At 36.3% G+C, this 27,456-nt stretch overlaps 2 protein-coding genes across 6 annotated transcripts in view; one reads left to right on the top strand and one right to left on the bottom strand.

The window, feature by feature from the left end:
- The window catches only part of Ptprd (protein tyrosine phosphatase receptor type D), a gene marked incomplete in the record, with an annotated part of 2,622,804 nt that overhangs the window by 941,310 nt on the left and 1,654,038 nt on the right, over positions 1-27,456 (bottom strand).
- Positions 14,261-14,688, top strand: LOC129693250 (40S ribosomal protein S15a-like). The gene has a single exon (XM_055629979.1). The coding sequence runs from the start codon at positions 14,277-14,279 to the stop codon at positions 14,628-14,630; it is 354 nt and encodes a 117-aa protein (XP_055485954.1). The 5' UTR covers positions 14,261-14,276; the 3' UTR covers positions 14,631-14,688.

The following is a 27,456-nucleotide window of genomic DNA, read 5'->3' as shown; positions in this document are numbered from 1 at the left end:
GAAATGTTCATTGATTATTGTCAATCACCATTGTTCCTATAAGCCGTGGAATTCTGGCAGTAAACCCAGCTAGCAGGCAGCTGCACCCTGTGCATTCAGCTACCCTTGTACTCTCCTATTCCCAACATCCTCCTGACTTGGAATATCAAGCCCTCAAGCTGTGCTTCACAGCTTTGAATAGAGGCTCCAAGCTGGAGTTCATGGGGTTGTAACCTGCCTATATTGCAGTTCTATCACTTTAATACGTAATTTGCCTTGGTGAAGCATCTTTCTTTTTAGTGATATTTATATGTAGATTCAGCTTACCAGGTGGAGCCACTCCTTACAGTTTTACAGAAGAGAAAACTATTTTGCTTCTTAAACCACCATAAGCCATCCTGGATTTTAGTCTCCGGGTATCATGATAGCATATACTTAGGGGATACTGTGTTAATACAACACACGTGATACTTGCAGTAGTCAAATCTGACTGATTACTGTTTTTGTGGGTTTTTTTCAAATTCATTTTTTATTCTGGTCCTTTATAAAACATGCAATTATTGTAAGCTATGGTCACCCTGTTGTCAACAGCATGATTTATCCCTCCTGAGATTATTTTAGCCTTTGCTACTTTATTTATGAAGGTCAAGCTTGATGGTCTGTGTGGTTATTTTAAGAAGCAAATAAAAATGTAGTAAACCATATCTTTGTGTATGTGAGGAGGGACTGCATGTGTGTGTGCCTGTTCCTATGTGTGCATGTGTGTGCACATGTATGATGTGCTTGTATAATATTTTCAATGTGTATATGGTGTAGCTGACTGATGAATGTACATAGTGTTCGAATGATGTTGTGTTCAAGTGTGCAGATTGTGTTTATGATGTGTGTAAATGTGTATGTGTAAATTTCCAAAGAGAATTAACTAATCATAGATCTATCCTGAATAAATATAATGTTATGCCTTAGGTGGGACTTATGTATCCATGAATTGTAGGCATGTTTTATTTTGCTTCCTGGTGGCCATGTGCCAACATTCTCTGTCCTTATATTCAGCCATCAGAATGTAAAATCTTACTAGATGCCCAGAAATATGGAACCAAGTAACCATAAAGCTTGAGACAAAATCCATAATTTCTCCCTGCTGTTTCCTAAGTATTGTTCACAGTGTGGACAAAATTAGAAAATTAACCAACTTCCACTTTATACTTTGCCTGACTGTTTAATCACGACTCTGGTCACCTGGCTGACCTAACCATAATTCTGGTTACTTGACTGTTCTGACCATCATTTCGGTCACCTGACTATCATGCCCATTGTTCTGCTCACCTGAGTGTTCTGACTATGGTTCTGGTCATATCTATGAAATCACCACTTTAAGAGCAAAAATCAGTTCAGTGTCTTGTTTGTCTGCTAGAAGAGAGACAAAGGTATTTTTTCACAGTATCCAGGAACATAAAATGTCTGATTTCTCTAAATTCATGCTTAATGTTTAGGTCTACTGCTTATTTTTCCTATGAACTAAATGATGGCTTATTAATAGTTACCATTTTGTTTTCTTTTCTAAACATTGAGTAAAATATGGTACTAAAAATTCTCAACGGCAGAAGTCAGTGATTTTTACAGGCAATGATTTACATGAAGTAGGCTTCCTACAGCTGTTTTTAAAACAGTGTAGTGAGAGAATTAAGCCCCAAACATACTAATGCCTTAATGGTAAAGGTTCTTTGATTTCTCTGATGTATGCAAATGTTCTGACTGATAATTGTAACTGAAAGAAACAAAATCTGTCACATCTGTCCACTCAGAGGTAAAATCAAGCCAGATAATGCATGCAGTATTCAAATGTGTACATAGAAAGTTTAAAGTTTTTGCTATACTCTGATTTTAAACTTAAGTCCCCATATCCTCCAAGAAATACGGGTGTCCATATCATAACATTTCATTTAACATATATGTGTCGAAAGACCATTGTCATTTTCTTAAATGAAGTAAATCAAATTATTTTGGATTTAAATTTTGATAAGTAAACTGTTTTGCATTTATCAGTATAGTTTTGTCTATCCTATACTATGTTTTTCTATTACAATCTGAAATTTCCATGCATCATTAGTGATTCATGTCTACTATATAAAATGTAGTAAGTAAATCACTTTACATCTGAAGAAAGGTTCATTAACATAAATACTGATATTTATTTTATATTCTGTTTTCTTCTCTTTCATATGCTAAACAATTACTTCCTGGAGTGTATTTCTATTACCAGCCTTATTTCAAAGTATCAATACCTTTTTTGATTTAGAAACAGCATGTGATTTTAAAGCACATTTTATATTAGCACAAGTAGCAATTACCTTTTAAAGTAGTTAATATTATACAGCAAGGACATTTCATTAGAAAGCTTTCAATTCCTTTTATTTATATTTGCTTGTGAATATTTTCTTTAGTTATTGTCTTTACAGAGATTTGTGTATAAACTTAGCACAGAAACATGCAAGGGTAGTTATTCTAACAAAACAGACTTCAAACCAAAACTAGTCAGGAGAAATGGGTAAGGACACTTTATACCAAACAAAACAAAACAAAAAACCCAAACAAACAAACAAACAAACAAAAAAACAAAACAAAAACCTGACCAGAGTATATCACAGTTCTAATCATTTTGCATATGAAAACAAAGGAATCCAGTTTTATGACAGAAGCATATTAGATGTAAAATTGTGGACTGATCCTGAAGAGTGATAGTAGATGACTTCCATATTCAATTAACTAACAAAGAGATCATCCAGCCAAAAACTAAATAAACAAAAATTCAGAATCTAAATGACATCATGAATCAAATGGACCAAAAAGAAATCTGCAGAACAATCCACCCAAACACTAAAGCGTTCACATTCTTCTTAGCAGCTCCTTTTAATTTATCTATAAATTGCCACATATTAGGATACAAGCAAGTCTCAATAAATATAGGAATACTGGAAAAAAATATTAAGAGCTCTACATATTATTTAACCACAAAGTAATAAAGTTAGATATCAACATTTGAAATGTCAGTGAAAATACACAAACTCATGATAGTTTACCAACACACTGCTGAATGATGTTTGGATCAAGAGAAAAAAATAAGAAGGGAATTTAAATATTTGATAGAATAAAATGAAAATTAAAACTCTGGGATATGTGAGAGACAAGAAAGGAAGTCCTAAGAGGAAATGTTATAACACTAAGTGCCTAAATTTAAAAGTTGGGGAGAGCACATATTAATAAGTTAATACTGAACCCAAAGAACTTGAAAAACCAAGAACAACATCTAAAAATTGTAAAAAGGAGGAAACAATAAAACTTATAGCTGAAGTTAATGAAATAGAAATGAAAAGAGCCATATCAAGAAATCAGTGAAAGCAGTGTTGGTTCTTTGAAAAGACTAACAAGATTGACAAACCCTTTGTCTGTCTTATAGAAATGTCATTCTTTAATCACAATGACTTTCTTTTAGTGGGATAGATCCTGTGGTTTAAAGCATGGTTATCTTAATGACAAGAGATAACACCTTACTTTATATTTCATCTGCTTTGTAATGAAACAGATTTTAATCACGAGATATAAACTTAGAAAAAAAGTCTTCAACAATAATGAAAATTACTATAGTGCAAGGTTTTCATAATAAATGTGACAGTATGTACAAACAATAAAGTCCTTTTTAGAAACCTGAGTCTTTAAAAATATACAATCAAAATCTGAATTGTTAAAGGATAAACATTTAGGGATTCACCACTATCTGCAGTCCCCAAGACCAACACAGATCAGAGAGCAGAAAGTAAGAGCCCCCATCCCCCACTGCCCTGCTACATCCTGCCAGCAACAATGGCCAGGTCTGCCCACGGCCCGCTGTGCACCACTTCCCTTGTGTGCCCCACAACCCAGTTATAAACCTGCACCATTTCCTGGTACCAACCCCAATCTGAGGCACCAGATACCAGCACGGATCAGGGAATAGCAGAAAAACAGAGGACTGTGGCCATCTGGGACCATGAAGTCTACCTAACAACCCCAGAGATGCATTACTATCATAGACCACCATGCCTGCCAATAACAGTGTCAACCAAATAGCTTGAGGTCAGCACAAGAACACCAGTAACAAAACCCAGGCCCATATGATACCACCAAACCCACCTATCCTACCACATCCAGTCCTGAGGCTACTCTCACACTGGAAGTACAAGAAAACAATCTTAAATCTGAGGTTATTTAAATGAGGGGCCTTAAAAAATAAATCACTTAAAGAACTGTAAGGAATATACAACCAAACAGGTCAAGGAATTGAGTAAATCCTTTAAAGAAACCAGGAAAATACAATCAAACATGAAGGAACTGAGTAATTCCCTTAAAGAAATACAAGAAAATACAACATAACAGGAGAAGGAAATGAATAAAATTGTTCAGGACCTAAAAATGGAAATAGAAGCAATAAAAAGCACAATCCAAGGCAAGCCTGGAGATGGAAAACCTAGGGAAGAGAACAAAAACTACAGACACAATCATCAATAACATAATGCAAGAGATGGAAGGATCTCAAGCGTAGAAGATACGATTAAAGAAATTGATACAATAGTCAAAGAAAAAATTAAATCTGAAAAGTTCCTTACACAAAACATCCAAGAAATCTGGGACAATACAAAAAGACCAAACCTAAGAATAATAAAAACAGAAGAAGAAGACTCCAAGTTCCAAAGCCCAGAAAATATTTTGAACAAAATCATAGAAGAAAACTTCCCCAACTTAAAGAGAGAAATGCCTATAAACATACAAGAAGATTAGAAAACATCAAGTAGTTTGGACTAGAAAAGAAATTCCTCCAGTCACATAATAATCAAAACACTAAATTCACAGAACAAAGAAAGAATATTAAAAGCTGGCAGTGCTACCTTGCCTGGCCTCAGGGCATAAGGATATGCTCAGTCCAGATGTTACTTAATGTGCCAGCAAGAGTTGATATGGGGAGAGGGAGGCTTCCCTTTTCCTGGGGAAAAAGGAGAGGGGAAGGAGGAATGAGGGGAAGGGTAGGACTGGGAGGAGAGGAAGGAGGTTTCACCCTTGGGATGTAAATAAATAAAATAAAATTTGAAAAAAAATACAAATTCATGGTGCCTTTTGTCAAAAAATAAAAGGATAAACATTTGTAGAAACACACATAAACAAGGAAACACATAAGCCAATGGCAGGCTAACATGTACACAGATAAAGAAGAAAATATTCTTGGCATTGCAGACCTCACATCAGCTCTCACCAACATTCTTTCCTCTTCTCTAAAGCAAACAGTACTCTCTCAATGTTCTACTCTATTGTTTAGAGATACTGTGAATATTATATAAATTTCATTCTTCCTTGTTGATTTGTCACTTGTATTTTATATAAACTAAGTCAAAGTCAAGAAACAATTTAAAGAGGAATTTACTCTGGTTCATGGTTTGAGAATGTATACTCTATCATGAAAGGGAAATCAAAGTAGCTGAAGTGGCTGAGTCCGCGGTAGTGGAGTGGGAGGTAGTTGCCTGCATCTTACTATGTCAAGAAGCAGAGAGAGAGACTTTGGGTGGGCGCTATATTGGGGCCAACCTCTACCAATAATAAAAGGCCACTCCTTCAGATTCTATATCTCTGAGACAGACCTTATAATCTACAGCAGTGGTTCTCAACTTTCCTAATGCTATCATTCTTAAATACAATTTCTCATGTTGTGGTGACCCACAACCATAAAATTATTTAGTTGTTAATTCATAACTGTAATTTTGCTGCTGTTATTAATCATCATGTAAATATTTGAAATGCTGGATAAAAGGTATGCAGCCTCCAAAGGGCCATGAAGCATAGGTAGAGAACTACTGTTCTAAGTGTTCCACAATCTCACAAAACAACTCAACTAGCTAAAGACCAAATGTTCAAACATAAAAGTCTGTGAGAGATGTTTAACATGAAACTAAAATATCTGTTGTTTTATGTCAAGCTTACTGCATGAACATTATGTTTGGGTACATTCGTGTTGTACTTTGTCAAGTATCTGCTGATATTACATACTTTCTGGATGTACTTCCCTGCTGATTGACATTGGATTATTTTTAGTTTAGAGTAATTTCAATTAATGTTGTGCTAAACATCCTGATATATTAATAATCAAAAGTAAAATTTCGGACCATCTGGCATACACAATCTCATTGTTGATGGATATTGGCAAACTGGATATAGCAAGTATACCCTTAGTCAATACTCAGGTGTTAGTTTCCTAGTGCCATGACATATTTGCAAATTCTTGGTTAGAGCCATGTTTTCTCTCATAGGTGGATGCTAAAAATATTTTTTTATGGGCCAGTCAACAGAATATTTGATTTGCCTTTCAAAGGGAAACAAGACTAGTTGTCCAATTATTGCTGAACTCACTTAAAGAGCTGAGTCAATTTTAGTAGTGCTTTGGATAACATTAAAATATGACCCAAGTGGTGCCAGGACAGCATGAAACGGGTTATCGAGCTACTTGACTTATCTGGATCTCTAAATGAGAGGACATCCCCACTGTACAATGGTTTCTCATTCCAGGAAGCCAGGAAAGTGTCATCTTAGGAAAGCAGAAATTTAATATTTATTTCTATGCAACAAAGAATGAAACACTCAAAGATAAAATAATAGCGTTTGGAGAAGGCAGAGGGAATTTCTCATATAAAAAGAGAAGCTGAAAATCCTGAACTAACCACAGCAGTACAATACAACAAACCGCAGGTTCCCAAAGGATGGTTCTTAGGTGCTTGGCTAATAAGGGACCAGAAAGCCAGACATCTTGGTTATTAAAAGGTTTTTCATAATGTTTGAAAGCAACCTGGTTTCAATCCCATCAGGAATTTGTAATGAATACCACACTTTCTGAGGAAGCAGCAATTCATAATTTCCTTTTATTCTTGTTTGTTACTATAAAGTACTCTGTCTCATGGGGCTTTGATTAAGGTGATGAGACAAATAAAACAAATAGAGAGCCCATTAAATGTCTGCCTGAAACCAGAGATGCACTACTTAATATGAAAGACTGCTCAAAACCAATAATGAAATAATTATCCTTTCCCACAACTGATAAGAGAATGATGGCTGAATGTAGATTTGGGAAACTAATTTGCACTGAAGGAGGAAAGAAATGAGAGAACAGAAACCCAGTAAAAATCAACCGCTACCAACCACCCAGGACTGCAGGGAAGTCACAAGATAAGCGCTGCAAATGCTCCTCCAGCTAGAGCAGCAATCACTCTCAGAGAAGGGATGCTGATAAGGCCCCTCCTTGCTGGCATGCAATCATTCTGCATTTTATATTATTTGAAAAGAGCTTGATTATTTTCCTTTGAATGAAGCCAGATTGATTCACATTTACCTGTCAACAAAATGTTCCATTTCTCTGTTTTGCCTTTCTATTTAAAGGCATATGACCTGACTACAAAATTTCATATACAAACCTTTAGTTGGATGTAAATAAATAATGATAGGTGACCAGCTTGTGTTTAAAAAACTTTTGGTAGTGCCAAATTATTCTCAATTAAAATCTATGCCATGATAAATATGACTGATATCCACAATCATGGATTGATGTCATGAATATTGCTTTATTTGTGGTCAGATAGAATCCTTAAAAATCATACCAAGAGGGGAAAGCTGTACATGAAAGTGATAATTATGTCATTTGAAGCCTCGTTGAAGGAGAAAAACTGTAACATGCAGCCATTTTTGGTCTTTTGAAGCTTGCTTACATGTTTAAATAGCCTGTCAAAAAGAATAGATGGCAAGAAGCTGTAAAAAACAAGTAAGTGAGCACCTCCCAACTGCTTCCACCAGTGTGAACTCTAATTTTCAATCAGGAGCTGGGGGCACAGGCCATGTGACAACAAGCTCCAGTTTCAATTATTCACTCTTTATTAATAAAATAGAAGAAACTTGTTTTTTTAGCATCTGAATATTTCTGTTTTAATATAGGTAATGTGATTCATGAAATTTGTATCTATTAAACCAATGACACTTGTTTTCATTTTTAATTTCGGTTAGAATTTCATATGATGTATTTTGGTCATTTTAACCTTCTCTTTCAACTTCTCCCAAATACAAACCGATTCCATAGCCACCCAACTTTGTGTTCTCTTCACAAAAACTATTTAAGTCCCAAATGAGTTGCCTATGTACTCTTCGGTGTGTGGTGTGTAGTCTGTGGTATGTAGCCATCCACTGGAACATGGCTGGCCTATCAGGGACCACATCTTTAAAGAGAACTGACTCTTCCACTCCCAGCACATATAAATTGGCAATAGCATTTCAGCTATGGGTGGGACCCTTCGCCCCTTCTCACTTTACACTTGCATAACATTATCAATTATTAATTAATCCACATGAATCTCATGTATCATGATAATGGTAGACACTATAATTTGAATGTAACATGCATATATGTACAAATATATACATATATGTAGACATATAATCTTATTATAGCCAGATTTTAAAATAAAACAAAGCATTATGGTAATGATGATAGCATTCAAAGATATGTGAGATGTTCCTTTGTTTTCTATTTTGTGGAATAACTTGAGGACTACTGATGTTACTACGTCCTTGATGATATGGTTGAAATCTTCACTGAATCCATCTGGCAATGGACATTTGTTTCAGTTGGGAAATTTTTAATCATTGCTTCCATATTACTAGGAGTTTTGGATATGTTTAATATGTTTATTTCATTTTGCTTTAATTTTGGAAGGTCAAAATAAAAAAAATTCTTCCAGTTTTTTAAATGTTTTAGTTTCATGGAATAAAGATTTTTAAAGTATGTTTTAATGCTTTGTAGTTTCTCAGTATCAGTTGTAATGTCTCCCTTTTCTTCTCTAATTTTATTAGTTTGGATCTTCTCTCCATCTTTTGGTTAATTTGGTTAAAGGCTTTGTCAAAAAAACTTTTTTTATTGATTCTTTGTACTGTTTTTGTTTGTTTACATTATATTGATTTCAGCCCTGAGTTTGATTATTTATTCAAATATACACCTTTTGTGTAATTCTTTTTCTGGATCTTTGTAGTATGTCATTAAGTTATTTTTTATGATATTTCTCCAGTTTTTTATGTAAACAGTGCTATAAAGATGCCTCTTGAACTGCCTTCATTGTGTCCCATTAGCTTGTGTATACTGTTTTCATTTTTATTTAGTTCTAAAGAGTTTCTATTTTCCTGATTTCTATTTTGACACAATTTTCACTCATTATTGTGTTGTTCATCTCCTATGAGTTTGTTTATTTACTGTTTCTATTTCTATTGATGGCCAGCTTTGATATTTGGTGGTCATATAGGACACAGGGTATTATTTAATTTTTTTCTATCTGTTGATACTTTCTTTTCTCCTACTGTGTAGTTAATTTTAGAATAATTTCCATGGGCTTCTGAGAAGAAAGTGTATTATTTTGTATGGGTTGAATGCCATGTAGATCTTTTAGATTATTACGATGTTGATGATGTTATGTAACTCTAGTATACTTTTAAAATATTTGTTTGGATGACCAATCTATTGGTGAGAGTGGGGTATTAAAGTCACCCACTATCGCGGTGCTAGTATATGGGATTTGCAAATAACTAATGTCATTGAACATGGAGATACAAAGCTGGTGCTCAACTAGAAATGTCACTTCTACTAGCTAGCATTCCTGGTACTGGAAAGGTCTTGAATGCTCCTAGAGAAGAAAAGTAATCATCAATTTCACCCAGATATAGACCCTGAAACCTACGACAGAGATCTACTTTAGGGAAAGAAAGAGCTTGTCATTCTAGCATTCAATGTGCATGGAATGCACAGCATCAAAGTTTCTTATACTTACATATTTCTAGGCTTGAATAAGATTAATTTGAAATAATTAACTCCACTTAGGCAGTGACAGTGGAAGGATGCAGAACTCCTATGAAAAAATTTTGATTTTGACAAAGAAATATATATATATATATATATATATATATATATATATATATATATATATATATATATATATATATAAACTATCTCATCTATTGGTCTACCTTTACTTGAATTTGCATAGTGTTTTCCTATTTTTGTCTTTGTGCTTCTTTAATATAGCACAGTTCCTTCTGGGATATTTTACACTATGTGCACACACATGCAATTAACTGGGTTGACAATATGGCTTGAATTTACGACAAACTTAAAGTATAAATTTTACTAATCTTTCTCCCCTAAGTGCCCATTCAAACTTTTATATGAATTTTGATTTCATATGGGCAGTTTTGTGGCACTCTATTTAAAAAGTTTAAGTCTTTTTTTTTTTTTTCTTTTGTCTTACTTTTTCTTATTACTCAACATGGAACCAATTAGAATTGTAAAATCTGTTGGGATATACAAAATTTCTTGGCAGACACATGGGAAGTGGACACATATCATTTTAATTTTCTCTTGCTCTGAATCATCACTCAAGGATTTTCTTCTCCATGAATAGTTTTAATGACCTGATTTGGAATGTTCAGGGCGAAGGATATAGCTGAATGACAGAATGATTCTCTGGCATATATAAGGCCTTAGGTTTAGCTTCCAGTATATAAAAAGGTGAGTTGAAATTTTAGTATTGTTGTATTGCTTGTATGTACATGGGATCACACTCTAGAAATACATCATCAGAAATGAAAACATATAGAGGAAATGCTAATATGGTCTCAGATTCTTAAATAGAAATGAACTAGACAAATACATTATGATTCCATGATTGCATTATGGAATCCACATCCAATGTCTTTCATTAGAGGTAATTATTGACCTGCCCCTGAAATAACTCATTATGGGATATCTTCAGATAAGTACTGGAGAAGAATAGAATTCTCAATGCTTTCCATGGCCATTCCCATATGGATATCTACTTTGTCCTAGGGTTAGGTTTCCGACTTTTAAACTAATTATAGCTTGAGTAGATTTTTAAGATAATTTCTCAGTGATGACATCAGATTATAGTTATAATTAACTATTTACAAAGCTTTGAATAATATCCATAAGGCTTAGATTTGGAAGATAGTCAAGTCATAAAAATGCTGACAAAGATTGCATAAGAAGACATAACATCATCCCTCTATATAAAACATGTATGTCATACAGCTGGCTGCCTGTCTTGACGATTCCAAGTCTATAATGCAGACTTTAGTGTAACCTCACCACCATGTTTCCCTGCTGAAGCAATATTTACTGAAAGAATGAAAGCAAGTTCAGATCAAAATACTATTACAAATACACATGCATTTACATGTAGTAAAATATTTAACCACAGCACTGTGTTCAAAAAGTGAATGAAAGTGGATTAATGACATTTGGAAAAAAAATCAAGAAATCTACCAAATCAAAGGCTACAATGTATTTTAAATACATATGTCAATTACTTGAGAAATGTTAAATTTAATTTCAATTTGAGTTCTAAAAATTATTTCGTTAAAATAATACTAAGACAATCTATGTACAAATTGTAAATATATCTTTAAATGCTAACAAAAAGAATAGATTTAACATAATTGTTTGACTTAGCAACAGTAAAACATACATTTTGATTCCAGTAATTCTGTGCTTTAGTACTGCTTTCTACTGTTATTGAACCTTCATTTTTCACTGCAAAATGTCAGTTCACTTATGAAGGGTTCTTAGCATTCCAATGATAGGCTAGTTAGGCTATGGTTGAGGGACAGTTTTGGCAAATTAATGACTTACCAAATTAACTATGTGCATGCCATGGTCTATATATGGGCAAAGATTCTGGCCTTCCCCTTTGCATAGAAATGGTACCACTTTCTGTTTTTGTTGTAGAGTCACTCTACCCCAGGTCATCTGGTCCATATGCTTCTGTCAAGGTCTCCTTTCCTTTCCTCACATCTCAATATAGGGTATTGGTATCAGAGATGTACATCACTGAAGTAATGTTTTAAATAGGTTCTAAGGATCCAACTCATGAACATAAGTTTGTATGGCAATTGCTTTTACTAGAGAAACAATTTTGACTCTCAATATATGAGCAAAGAAATTAGTTGAAATTCTTTATTCATTCAATTATCTTGTGACCATGAGGGTGTCAGCTTTGCAAAATCAAACTGTAAAGAAGAGGATAGAGGGAGGTACACAGAAAATTTGAGCACAAGTCCTTTTATAGTGTAGTTGTCTTTCTAAATTTTGGTCTTTTGTTACACAAGATAAAACATCTCTGTCACACAATCATGTTGGAATATGATGTTGTCTATGTAGCATTTTATTTTAGTCCTACACTATATATTTATAGAAGTTTCTCTGATCATGCAGACATTAAATATACAGAAGTGAAGATGAATTTTGTTTATTGGTCTGGTTTGTTTGTAGAACACTGCATCAATGTTTAATACATGTAATCTTTTAATGCTACAAACTTTTCACGCTACAAATAAGGGAATCAAGGCCCATGCAATTAAGCATTTACCTAAAGTAACAGGAATTCAGTTTAGGATTTGTGGTTTCAGATGTTATGAGTTCTTTCATTATAGAACCTGGTAAACCAACTGCAAATCTTTATGGAAGGTTACCTGGTTGGCTGAAATGTGCTAAAAATGGATTATTCTAAAGATATCAATAAATCCTCAGGATAATCAGCACAGCTTTTACAGGAAAATAAATACTGGCTGGTTTGTGTAATGGTTTCTTCATGCTCCTGACCAAAACTATAAAAACCTCAAAACAAAAATACTATTAAACCCTACACAAAACTACTGTTGCTTATATATCCTCATGTGGTTTTCTTCTCCATTGTGGAAATTCTTTTTCAATCCAAAAGAAGCTATTATGAAAAAGCCTAATCTCTTCTCCTGTGAAAAGCAATGTGTGCTGTGAATGCCTGAAATTGTTCTAAGCTCAGGCTCATTGAAAGATTAGTCTAGTGAGACTATCATCTAGTCATAAGGAAGAGAATAGAGGTGCCTCTTGATAAACAGAATTCTTATCACAGAAAGTGGCTTACTAGACTACAAATAGTGACATCTTCAGAAAAACAAGGTTCATATTTTTGTAAGGAACATATAACCTGATCAATTTTTACCACCCATGTTAAGAGTTAGGGAAAAAGAAAGAAAGAAAGAAAAAGAAACGTTGAAAATAACAGCTTTGATATAATAAACATAATGAAATCTGTACACCTAAAAAAGATAATCAAGAGAGTGGACATGGGGTAAGATGATCAATTCTCATTTAGAATGACAGATGGGATGTGCATTGAACGTATGACAGGAGTCTACTGAGCGCATTGGAAAGACTCTAACTAGCAGTGTTTTCAAAGCAAAGACTCAAGACCAAACCTTTGGCAGAGTACAGGGAATCATAAGAAAGAAGGGGAGTTAGTCTGATGAGGAAAGGATAGGAGCTCCACAAGGACCAAAGATATCTGGGCACAGGGTCTTTTCTGAGACTGACATGCAACCAAGGACCATGTATGAATGTAACCTAGAACCTCTGCTCAGATGTAGCCTGTGGTAGCTCAGTAACCAATTGGTTTCCCATAGTGAGGGGAACAAGGACTATTTCTAATAGGAACTCAATGACTGGCTCTTTGGCCTCCCCACCCCCCAAGGGAGGAACAGTCCTGTTAGGCCACAGAGGAGAGCTTTGCAGCCAGTCCTGAAGATACCTGATAAAACAGGATCAGATGAATGGGGAGGAGGTCCCCCCCTATCAGTGGACTTGGCAAGGGGCACAGTGGAGAGGAGGGAGGGAGGGAGGGACTGGGAGGGAATGAGGGATTGGTACACGGCTGGGGTACAGAGTTAATAAAATGTAACTGATAAGAAAAAAATAAAATACAAAAAAAAAAGAAAATAACAGCTTTGAGAAGCAGCATTGACTTAAGGGGAAGGAAACAGGAAGATAGAAAATAGGAACTTGCTCTTGTGTTTACACTCTAGGGGAAGGGCCTTTCCTATTTTGCTCAAGTTGGAGAAAATTGTTTAGATGACACATATTTGGCAGATGTGAGTACAGCAAATTAAACATCATTATGCCTGTTGATCATAGGCCTACTTTAGTCAGTGTTCTTAGCAATGCAATGCTCTCTAGTGTGTCTTCAATAGGCTAAGCCAGCCAATAATAAGTAGGACATAGCATTGTAGACTCTGTGACTTAAAAAATAAAAGTGTTGTTAACTATTATAGGATCAGACACAGGTTTCAAAATTCTCTAAAAGGCTTATTTTTAAAATATTTTGGATATGCTCTTTCCGCCATCTTTCTGCGCTGTCACCATGGTGCGCATGAATGTCCTGGCGGATGCTCTCAAGAGTATCAACAATGCTGAGAATAGAGGCAAATGCCAGGTCCTCATCAGGCCATGCTCCAAAGTCATCGTTTGGTTCCTAACTGTGATGATGAAGCACGGTTACATTGGTGAATTTGAGATCACTGATGATCACAGAGCTGGGAAAATTGTTGTGAACCTCACAGGCAGGTTGAACAAGTGTGGAGTGATCAGCCCTAGATTTGATGTGCAACTCAAAGACCTAGAAAAATGGCAGAACAATCTGCTCCCATCCTGTCAGTTTGGCTTCATTGTACTGACAACCTCAGCTGGCATCATGGACCATGAAGAAGCAAGATGAAAACACACAGGAGGGAAAATCCTGGGATTTTTTTTTTTTCTAGAGATGTAAAGCATAAATAAAAAGCCTTTGTGGACTAAAAAAAAAAAAAAAAAAAAATGGATATAACAAAAAATGAAATAGCCAGATGTGATGATTCTTATCTGTAATCCCAGAATTTAGGAGACTAAGATGATGACCACATGTTGAAACTAGTCTGTAGATAAAGCATAAAACACTGCCTCCAAAAGTTAATAAGTGCCTTATAATATTGGTAGTATATTTAAAGGAGAAGAGTAAGTGCTAATTATAAAATACCATTCAGCAGCATTCTTATTAGTTTGCTACAAAATGATAATTTAAAAATGGTGCTGATGTTGAAGTGATAACCACGTCATAATCATTAAATTATGTTAGTGACATTCACCAAATGTTTATCGGCATTAACTGCTACAACTTAAAACCGGAATTGTAGAGCATGAAAACTCAGGTTTGTAGACACTGAAATCCCAATGGAAAGAAAGAAACACTATAATGAATGCTCTAAAAGGAACTCTCACAGTTTCCCTTTCTGAAATAGGAATGTTCCCCTTCAGCTGTGTGATCACATGTCTCAGGGAAGAGAGACCTGAGCAGTATGAACTGGGGTCAAACATGTTGGAGACAGAGCTGGATTTGTAAATCCTAGAAAGTTTTACAGCTTAGTAGTGAGGGTTGCGGCATCTCTGCATTCTCCTATGCTAGTACTCTATCACAGCACAATGTGCTAATAGCAAATCTGTTAACTGACTAAACAGAAGTTTCATTAACACTCCCTTCTCCTAACTTCAATAGGATCTTTCCTAGTCAGTTGGACAGAGTGAAACACCATTAGCTACTGCCTCAAAGCAACTTTCCTTACCTGTTAACTGGCATTGCTACTACCCTTAGAACACAGGGTACATGCTCTTGCCAAGGGAAACCTCGGGCAAGTCACAGAGAAAGGAGATAGCTTGACCAGCAGTGTATGGATGGGGCTGATCTGAGGAGTGCAGAGGCCTGGGCAGAGTTGTGCTGAGGCTTGGATAGTTTCCAGCCAAACACATCAAAATTTGTTCCTAACTCATCTTACTTCCTCCATGAATAACATTGAAATATTCCCTCTTGAACTCAGGAAATAAATGAATCTCACAAGTCTTCAGAAAACAACAACAAACCTAAAAGTACCTGAATAAAATTTACAAGGACTCTCCCATCCAAGCAGCAGCAGTTTTATGGAGAGGCTTGGGAAGGCAGGCAGGCCTTTGTTGTGATGCAGCTGCCTTTGAGTTACTTATCTTCCCTATGCAATCTTCTAAGCTGGACACTAAGCTAGACAGCTGCATTGGTTTCTTCAGACAAGGTTAGTGAGTAGATATTTATTCAGCGCTCTCCAGGAAAGCTCACACAAAAGCCAAATATCAGCACCTTGGGGCCTCACGCGGCCAGTCTTCATCTCACTTTGAGTTCTAGCCTTCTATTCCCAGTTGCCTTTTCCTGCTTTGGTTTAGAGACAGAAATCAGATTAGCTGCTGAGCACATTATACATACAGACTGGGTATTTTATTTATAAAGCATAAATTTCCAAACAATTCTAAAATAATCAGAAGCAAATTTTCTATTTGAGTTGGCATTCAGAGAAGCCAGGTCATGCATGTGTTCAAGGTCATATGGGTGGTATATGCTACAAAATGGGTTTGATACTGCTGCTTACCTTGATGTGCAAAGACCAGAGCTCTTTTCACTGTGCTTTGTGACATGTGAACAGAACTGTCAACATTTATTGTTCATATTATCCCCTATCAATTCACTCACATTAAAAAACTTGGTCTCACTCTCTTAAGTATCACTTGAATAATTTTTCTGTCCAATTCCACTCATGGAGCTTTGGCTCTGGTTGCATGTTTGCTGAATGCTGCAAAGAACTCACCACTACTTTTTAGATTTTAAAGATTTTTCTTCATTCATTTTCTTCATTTCAGCCAGTCACGCTTCCCCTTAAACAACCTAAACTGAATTACAGATAATTTTCATTTCCTTTCTTACTTTTTTTTCATTTTCTGCTGGTTTCAAACAATCCACAATTTAAAATGAAGGTCTTTAGAAATACCAAAAGTTCACATAGCAAAGAAGCAAGATTTGAAAAATTAGTTTGTAACTACAGAATAAAAGGGATGGGAAGGAAAAGTAAAGTCGTATGACCTGGCTTTCTGACACCCTATATACTTATTCTTCATAGTTTGGACGAAGACATGGATGATATGTTTCAGGTTTGAGAATCACATTGAATTGGGAACACAGAATTTTGCCCTTGGTGATCCAGTGCCTTTCTGGGTCAATTTAAACTAATACTGCAGCATTACTTCTAAAATTAATGTTGTGCACTAGGGAACAGATGTGAGTTAATCATGTGTGTTGAGGAATAGAGAGACTTCTGACTTCTAATCCAGCCTGATACCCTTGTTAGCCTTGAGAAATTGAGTTGATAAATCTGCTTTGCAGATATGCAGTTAGAAAATATGCACAGGCTTGTTTTCATTAGTTAACAGTCAAATGCTTTCAATAACCACATTTCCAGCACAAATTTACCTCTTACTATAGCTTATTGAGAATGAACTGACTCTCTAAAATTCTTTCAAGTTATCATATAAAATGAAGTTCATAATCAATTGATGACATTGATCTAGTATTGGAAGACAAAATCAGCTAGGGATGTGACTCAGTGGCCGAATACTCCTTCATCTTGCATGGTCAAAGACCTGGGTTCTGTCCTCAGAAGATCATTGTGTTTAGACAAAACCTCATTCATACAGAAAAAAAAAAAATTCCCCAGCCTTTAAGTATTACTATCATGTTAAGTTTCTTTGACACCTGCCTTGCTTCAAGCTAGAGGAGGTAAAGCCTATAGATATTTCTGCCTCAATGTTTATAAGATTCACAGAAAAACTTACTATGCTTTCTTACTATATGCTTTCTAATATTAAATCAGTTAATGGCATCCTTATATTAAACTGATCATAGAAAATTAGAAAATTAGAATTTTCTAATTAGAAATAGAAAATTAATGTGGGTTCTGCTCTAGTATAGTTTATTAAAAAATCTTTGACATGTGTTGCCTGGAAACCATGTTTTAAATTATTATTTCTACAAAGACTGTACAGAGCTGGGAATTTAATCTCTTATAAGATGATTTCCTATTTTTGGAGAAGTGTGTTCATACACATGCCTCTGTGGCTCTTTACAAAAGGTGATGTGTGTAGCTACTAGAGATGCAAATTAATCCAGAGTAGTTTCGCAGGTCTCTAGGGGTGGTAATTTAGTCTAATGGAAACTTAATAACTTATATTAAGCACATTACTAATATGATGCTTTGCTTACAGTAAATTAGAGCCAGTGAAATTATAAATCATTTATTTTTAAAAAGTCTTCTTAAGGTAAATTTGAATATTCTCAACTGAGAAACAGCAGGTAGAAAGAATCTTTGTTACTTCCAAATAAAATCCAGTCAAGTTTGTAATTATGAAGGAATACTAAGTAAACATGTTTGATTCATGTAGCACAAAACAATGCTCTCTATGCAGCCACACAGCACTGTAAATATTATGAGCCAACTACTTCAGTGAATGACACAGAACTATACTCATTCTGACTTCCACTTCAAATTATGAATTAGAGGGATCACCATCTCATACAGCTAATTCTAGCACATAGCAATGCTTTCTTCAGCAGTTAAGCATAACTGCTCTGAAATCATCATCATCTTCACCATTCAAAAAGAGCTTATATGCCATGAAAAAATTCCAAAATGTATATTCTTCATAAAATTCTGCTCTATATAAACTCAAAAAGCAAATGATTATTTCTTTTTTTTGTATTTTATTTTTTTCTTATCAGTTACATTTTATTAACTATGTACCCCAGCCATGTCCCGATCCCTCATTCTCTCCCAGTCCCTCCCTCCCTCCTCTCCACCGTGCCCCTTGCCAAGTCCACTGATAAGGGGGACCTCCTCCCCATTCATCTGATCCTATTTTATCAGGTATCCTCAGGACTGGCTGCAAAGCTCTCCTCTGTGGCCTAACAGGACTGCTCCTCCCTTGGGGGGTGGGGAGGCCAAAGAGCCAGCCATTGAGTTATTTCAAGAGTCTTCATTTTATTTTATTTTATTTTTTGGAAGGAAGGCATTATTCAAGTTGATATGCACCAAGGTTTTCTTTACACCGAATGCAATTTTTAAATATTTTTTGTAGCCATTGGTCTTTTATCATTAAGATAGTTTGTATGTATTTCTGTCTGTTATAATTGCAAAAATCAACAAAGCATGCTAAGCATACTGCACATTCATAAGTTCTTTTACTCATTCACTTACTGACAATAAAGCAAAGTGACTACTATGTGACAGGGAAGGCTTTAGAAGATTGCATAAATCAGTATACTAAACAAAGTACATATTGTTGTGGCTACTCTTCAGTAAAAGAACCACATACCAAAGAAGACACTATGTCAACTCCCTGTAAGTACTAGAAGGGGAAGGGCAGATAAGAGTTGAAAGTGAGGTACAATAAAGGTTGCTTTGGCTGGAGCTTTTATTCAAGACAGCCTTGATGATGGAATCAGATACAAAATAAACTCTGATTAGCAAAGATGAGCAAATGACCATAGATAGGTATTGGAGTAATAACATTATAAATGTAGAAGACTTGAAGCTCAAATACGATGAATTTTCACAAGAAACAAACAAGATAACTAGTGTTATCAGAATTGAATGAGTTCCAAGGCAGGAAGTAGAAGCTGCAGTCACAGATATTGTGGTTGATGGCTGCAGGACATGACATACAGTTCAGTGGCTACTCATAGGATGTTCAGTTTTATAATCGGTTAAATATCAGAGGATTGTGTGCTCAGGGATGATGAGACCTAACATGTTTAAGGCACATATTGATTATCATGATAAGTATACAGAGAGGTAAGACTTCAGAGAATGCAGTAGTGTTTCTATGTCAATCTAGAACAACCATCTAGGCCAGAGTTGGGGCAATAGAAAAGAAGAGAAGGGAGCTTTTGAGTATATTTTCTTTTTGTGTGTGTGTGTTCATAGCTGCTTTATTTTTTTTTTTACTTTAAAATATTTTATTTATGAGTATAGGTATTTTTATTTTTCTTGATAGTAGTTACAGTTTATTAAATTTGTATCCCACTTGTCGCTCGTTCCCTCCTTTCCTCCCAATCCCACCCTCCCTCTATCATCTCCTCCCTACCCCTTTCCAAGTATACTGATAGGGGAGGTCCTCCTCCTCTTCTATGTGACCCTAGCTTATCAAGTCTCATCAGCACTGGCTGCACCATCTTCCTTTGTGGCCTGGTAATTACGGTGAAGCCAGTGCTGATGAGACCTGATAGGCTAGGGTCTCATGGAAGGGGAGGAGGACCTCCTCTACCAGTCAACTTGGGGAGGGGCATGGGAGGAGATGAGGGAGGGTGCAATTGTGAGGGAATGAGGAAGGAAGATACAGCTGGGTTACAAAGTGAATAAATTATAATTAATATAAAATAATAAAAAATTATTTTTTTAAAAAAAGAAAAGGGATTGTGCTACAATAGCTATCCACTTAAAAAAATCTAAGGTAAAGTTTGAAAATATTTCATAGGTTATAATATAAAAAGAAGTATCAAACTTATTTAATTTAATTTATTATAACTTATTCACTTTGTATCCTTGCTGCAGCTCCCTCCTTTGTCTCCTTCTCATCCCATCCACTCTCTCTCATCTCATTCTATGCCCTTTTCCTAGTCCACTGATAAAGGAGGACCCTCTCCCCTTCTAACTGACCCTAGCTTATCAGGTCTCCTCAAGGCTGGCTGCATCATCTTCCTCTGTGTCTTGGCAAGACTGCATCCCCCAGGGGGAAGTGATCAAAGAGCCTGCCACTGAGTTCATGTCAGAGACAGACCCTGTACCCCAAACTAGGAACCCCACTTGGAAACTGAGCAGCCAATGTGCTTCCTTTGAACAGGGGGTCTAGGTCCTCTCCATGTATGGTCCTTACTTGGAGTATTAGTCTCTGCCAGACCACTGGGCCCAGGTATTTTGGCTCTATTGTTCTCCTTGTGGAGTTCCTGCCCTCCTCCCCCCCAGGTCTTTCTATTTCCTTCTTCCATAAGGTTTTGCACTGTGCCCAAAGTTTGCTATGAGTCTCAGTATCTCCTTTGATACCCTGGTGGGTAGAGTCCTTCAGAGGTCCTCTGTGGAAGGCTCCTGTCCTCTTCTTTGTCTTTTCCTACTTTTGATGTCTATCCTGTTTGCCGCCTTGAATGAGGATTAAGCCTCTTCCCTAGGGTCCTCCTTCTTGTTAAGCTTCTTTAATGCTAAGGATTTGAATATGTTTATCCAACATTATGTGGCTAATATCCCCTTATAGGTGAGAATATATCATTTGTGTCTTTCTGCTTATGGGTTACCTCACTCAGGGTGATTTCTAGTTCCTACCATTTGCCTGCAAATTTCATGATTTTAATTGTTGATTGGTATTCTACTGTGTGAATCTACCACTCTTTCTGTCTCTATTCCTCTGTTGAAGGACATCTAGGTTGTTTCCAGATTAAACTATTCCACAAAATAGAAACAGAAGGAACATTACCAAACTCATTCTATGAGGCCACAATCACGTTGATACCTGAACTGCACAAATTTGTTAAAAACAAAATTTGTTTAAAGTCTTAACGATCAACCAGGATAGTTAATCTTCCCACTGTACTTATTAGTTGAAGCTACTAAGTAGAGGTAAATATTTTGTGCAATTACAAAACTAAATTAAATTTAAAATCCTTTCAATTTACCTAATATTTGAAAATAGAGGAGTATACTAACATTTATCTTAGTTTTCTTATATATACCAATTTCTCTTGAGGGAAAGTTTCTCTATATTGAATCAGGTAATAAATGAAGATGAGATGCCAAAATTATATTATTTTGTAGACAGATGGATTAACAGATCTTGAAATTAAGGACCAATGGTCCCAAATAAAACAAGAAAAACTCACAGAAAAAAAAAATAGAATAAAACTACACTGCACTCAAGTTCGACTTTGCATAAAATGGAAAGAGATATGAGTCTGAGATAGCTTTCATTCCCATCCAGCTATAGAGAACACAAAGAGCCAAGATACATTTTAATAGATACAACTAAAAAGTAGCCAACAGAATCTAAACTGTGGGCAAACATCTGTCATTCTCCAACAAATAAGTAACAAAGATTAAAAAGAAAAGTATTGGGCAGATACAAGGGTTTGGGAGACAGGAACATCATTCAATCGTCTTTGACTTCATCTGCATTCAGAGAACTAAATTTTCTAAAAAAGTGCTTGTGGGGTTAGAATGAGGACTCAGTGATCAGCGGCACTCTTGTTGCTCCTGTAGAAGACCTCAGTTTGGTTTGTGATAGCCAAAATATGGCTCATAAGCGTTTGTAATCCCAGGTTCAAGGGATATGAAGCCCTCTTCTAACGACAGCAGAAACCAGGTGTGCCTGTAGTGCGTGCACATACATTCAGACAAAATACTCAGGCAGGTTCACTTTGTCTTCTGTTTCATTTTTTAAGACGTTTGTGAGGAAAATTGGAAATCTGAGATCAGGCTGCTCATTTGGTTGCATTAGACAGTTATTTCTAATTAAGTTTAGGAATACTGTGGTGATTTTTCTTTTTAAATGTAGAAATATTTAAGTAGCAAGTGGTATGGCAACTAAAGTCTGTTTCAAAATATTAAAGGCTATCAGTGGAACAACGCTTGTATGTGTTGATTCTTGATAAAAGATTTTAGAGAGGATTCATTACACAGTTTTGTTAACTGTGTTAAAAAAAATATACCTAAATTTAGAAACATGTCATGTCTGAAAGTTTACTCAGTTTGTAAATTCAATTCCTCTCATCAGCCTCTATGGATTTTAACAGAAGACAGATGATTCCTGGATTACACAGATAGAGCTTTGTCCTCAGCATGACACACAGGGGAGCTTCAGGGTGTTTGCAGTGGTTTCCCCGAACCACAAAATCCTGTGGGGCATGGAAGGCGGCCAGGCAGGTGATTGTCTTTCTTGGTTTAGGAAACATAATCCTAACAACCCCAGATAAAGGAATTTTATTATTGTGCTAGAAGGTAAACAAGGCTGATCTTTGCTCTAGAGAGAGATTATTTCTATATTCTTGAAAAAGCAGTATGGAAGAGCTGGAGACACAGATAGCTGAGTGGTTAGAAACACTTATGATTCTTCCAGAAAGCCCAGTTTCCATCGCCAGCATGTATATGGTGGCTAACAATTGTATGCAACTATAGTTCCAGGGGATCCAATGCACTCCTCTGCCTTTTACAGGCAGCAGACATGCATGTGCTTCACAGACATACATGCAGATCTACATTAAACCATGACTAAATAAATAAATCTGATGGCCATTTTTATATTAAATTGACACAAGCTGGAGTCATTTTGGAAATGGAAACTCACCCAATAGAAAACTCCTACCAGGTTGTCCTGTGTACAAGCCTGTGGTGCATGAATTCTTAGTTGATGAATGGTGTAGGAGGAACCAAGTAGGCTGGTGGTTCCTGGGTGATTAAGAAAGTAGGCTGATCATACTAACTCCCCCTTCTTTCATTTGATTCCCTGAACTCTGCTGAACAGGAGTTCAACAAGGACCAAATATATCAGGGCACAAAGGTCTTCTATGAGACTGTTTCTCCAACCAAAGACCATGTATGGATGTAAACTAGAACCCTGCTCTGATGTAGCCCATGGTAGCTAGGTATACAAGTAGGTTCCCTAGTAAGGGGAATATGGATTATTTCTGACATGAGCTCAATGATTGGCTCTTTGACCTCCACGAGAGATGAGCAGCCTTGCTAGGCCACAGATTCGGACATTACAGCCAGTCTTGAAGATACTTGATAAGCTAGGGTCAGATGGAAGGGGAGGAGGACCTCCCCTATCAGTGAACTTGGAAGGGCACAGGGAGGAGATGAGGGAGGGATGGTGGATTGATAGGAAAAGAGGGAGGAGCTACAGCTGGGATACAAAGTGAATGATCTATGATTAATATAAAAATATATTAAAAAATCAAAAAAAGAAAGTAGGCTGAGCAAAACAGAAGGGGCAGCCAGTAAGCAGCACTCTTCGGTGACTTTTTCTTTCTTTCTTTCTTTCTTTCTTTCTTTCTTTCTTTCTTTCTTTCTTTCTTTCTTTCTTTCTTTCTTTCTTTTCTTTTTTTTTAATCATCTTCTGTCTCCAGTTTCCTGCCTTCACTTCCTTGTATTATGAACTGTGAGGGAGAAGTGTAATCAGAATAAACTGTCTCCTCCTCAAGTTTATTTTATTTATTTATTTATTGGTCATGCTGTTTTATCATAGTAACAGAAACTCCAAGAAAATAAACATTTTTTCACAAAAAAAAGATATTCTGAAAAAGAGAGTCAGAACCTCATTCCTTGGAGTTTAGAAAAACTGCGTGCTAACAATACACAAATGTTTCTCAGGAATAAGGGAAGTACTTAATACCCTAAGCTGAGGTGAATTTGATCCTCAGATAGAAGTGAACATCTCGTTTTCTTTGATGTTTTATGTCTCAGTGTGCCTCACTTATTTCCTCAAGAATCTTTTTTATTTAATTATTTTTATTCAAAATATTTTTCAAACAATATATTTTTATCATATTCTTTCTTCAACCCAAAGTCCTCTCATATCCTTTTCACTTCCCTTTTCACACACACACACAAACAAAAACAAGTACACTTAATATTTTATAGCCTAGCAGTTGAAATGATATGGTGATAGCGAGAGTTGATGGGATGATGATTGTGTGTGTATGTGGGGGGGGGTGATATAAAACAAGAGGGAGGTAAAACAGCAAATCCATGTCCAGCTGTACATGGACAAAGAAACTCAAAGGTAGTTTTGGAAGGTTATGTGTGTATGCATGCTTGCGGGTGTGTGTGTGTATGTGTGTGTGTGTGTTGAGGGGAGGCATAACATCTTACTTTACTGGTCCTTTCATCATTTATTCTGAGTTTTGAGTTTGTGTTTTACGGGTGTGTGTGTGTGTGTGTGTGTGTGTATGCTTCTGCATGTGCTTCTGCATTTCTCATATTCTTTCTTTGTTTCCTTTTTCTGCTTTGTTTGTTTGTTAGCTTAATTATTTTGTTTTGCTCTTCTTTTTGTCTTTTTTATTTGTCTGTTTATTTGCTTAAGAGAGGGGGAAAGATGTGGAGTTGGAAAGGGGGAAGCAGGGAAGGATTTCAAAAGAGACGAGGAGGGGAAAACTAACCAGAATATATTATACACAGACAACTTTATATTTAGTTTTTAAAAGGAAAATAAATAAATATGCCCCATGCTTACTTTTGTTTCCCTTTCTTTTCTAAGAAAACACAAGTTTTTCTTACTTTTTTGAGATTTCTTTTTCTACTGCCTAATTCTTAATTTTTTTTTTTTTGAGATTTCTTTTTTATTTTTCTTTAAATTTTTTCAAGTGATAAAATAGAAGCATAGCTTCAGGGTTACTGAAAATAGAACAGCTGTCTATTGCTGTACATAAAACAGCACATACATGTGTGTTTGTGTTTCTGTGAATACTGCTAGTTAAACAGCACCCCAGTGTGTGTTTGTGCTTCAGTGAATTTGGAGTGGTATTTTTGGACATTCATATATCATCCACATAATCAGCCCTGTCAGATTGAACCTGCCCTTTAACTTATTACCTCTGAGACTTCATTATACCACCTAGAATTTTTAAATTAATTGAAGTATTTATTTATTCACTTTGCATCCCGATTGATTATAGGCTCTCCTTCCTCTTCTCCCATTCCCATCCTTGTTCCTACTTCTGCCATTCCCCCTCCCATACTCCTCAGATACCACTTCAGACAAGCACATTAAGTCTCATCAGGAGTTAGTGCATCTTCTTCTCCTGTGGCTTGTCAAGGCACCTCCACCAAGAGGAAGTGTTGGCAAAGAAGCAAACAGAGTCCATGACAGAAACAACCCTCTCTCCCCTTTCTAGGAGACCCACATGTTGGCCAAGCTACCCATCATCTACATATGTGTAAGGGGCCTAGGTCAAGTCCATGCATGGTTCTTGTATATTGCTCTGTAAGCCCCCTTGGGCTCAGACTAGTTGGCTCTATTGGTCTTCTTGTGAACTCATGTCCACTCTGGGTCCTTCTGTTCTTCCCCCGTTCTTCCACAGGACCCCTTGTCCTCTGCCCAATGATTGGCTGTTTGTCCCAGCATCGGTTCCCTTCATCTGCTGCGTGGGGCAGCTTCTCAGAGGATAGCTACACTAGTCTTCTATCTGGAAGCATAGCAGAGTACTTTTAATAGTTTCATGAGTTGGCTATCTTCCATGTGGTTGGTCTCAGGTTGGGCAAGTTATTGGTTAGACATTCCCTTAGTCTCTGTTCTACCTTTATCTCTGTACATCTTGTGGGTAGGGTAAATTTTGGGTCCAAGTTTTTGTGGATAGTTTGGTGTTCCCCTCCCTCAACTACGAGTCCAGTCTAGTTAGAGGGTGGCCTAATAAATCTCTATATTCCTTGCTACTAAGAGTCTCAGCTAGAGTCATCTCCATATCCTTTCGGGAGCCAAACCTGTCATAGGTCTCTAGCTTTTCTCAGAGATACTTTTCTCTTTGCAAGCCCGCTGTCCTCCTCTCCCCAGTCTGATCTATATATACCCTCATTTCTTTTAGTGCTCATTTTTCAACCCTGTTTCCTCTCTTCAACCACTTCTCCTATCTATTCTATTTCCACTTTCTGAGTGATATTTAAGTATTCTCCCTTGGGTCCTCCTTATTACTTATCTTCTTCAAATCTATGAATTGCAGTATGATTATCCTGTACTATATGGCTAATATCCACTTATAAGTGAATATATTCTATGTGTGTCTTTTTGGGTATGGTTTACCTCACTCAGGATAATATTTTCTAGTTCCATCTATTTGCCTGCAAATTTTATTGTTTCCATATTTTTTATAGCTGAGTACTATTCCATTGTGTACATGTACCACAATTTCCTTATCCTTTCTTTAGGTGATAGACTTCTGGGTAGTTTCCAGTTTCTAGCTATTAAGAATAAAGCTGCAATGAACATTTTTGATCAAATGTCCTTGTTGTATAGTGGAATATATTTTGGGTATATACCCAAGAATGTCATAGCTGGGTCTTGAGTTATCCTACAAATTTGGAAAAGATCTTTGTCAACTTTACATCCAACAGAAGGCCAATATTCAAAATATATAAAGAACTCAAGAAATTAAACATCAACAAACCAAGTAATTTAATTAAAAATGGGGTACATAGATAAATTCATAATTCTCAACATAGAAAACTCAAGGAAATATTCAACATCCTTAGTCATCATTCAGAAAGGAAAACAAGATAGACAGAGGAAGTAATAGAATAGAAGGAACAGGATGGAAGCCTACCATTGATGTCCTCTAAAAGACACCACCCAGCAGGGAATTGAAGCAGATGCAGAGACTCACAGCCAAACTTTAGACAGAACACAGGGAGTCTTATGGAAGAAGAGGGATCTAGAAGGACCCTGAGGGGCCAGGAGCCCCACAAGACCAGCAAAGCCCAACCCCTCCCCCACCAAAAAAAAAAAAACCTGGGCCCAGAGGAACTACAGAGACTGATGCATCAACCAAAGACCATGAATGGAAAGGACCTAGACCCCGTGCTCAGATGTAGCCCTTAGACAGCTCAGTCTGCATGTAAGGAGAGAAGAGACAGTCTGTGAGATGAACTCCATTGCCTGCTCCTTTATCACTTCTTTCTGGT

Source organism: Psammomys obesus, unplaced genomic scaffold (assembly GCF_907164565.1).
Source record: "Psammomys obesus unplaced genomic scaffold, mPsaObe1.curated_primary_1811, whole genome shotgun sequence".
Classification (NCBI taxonomy): Eukaryota; Metazoa; Chordata; class Mammalia; order Rodentia; family Muridae; genus Psammomys; species Psammomys obesus.
Note: the sequence above shows the minus strand (reverse complement) of the source record. Positions and strands in the feature narration are given on the sequence as shown.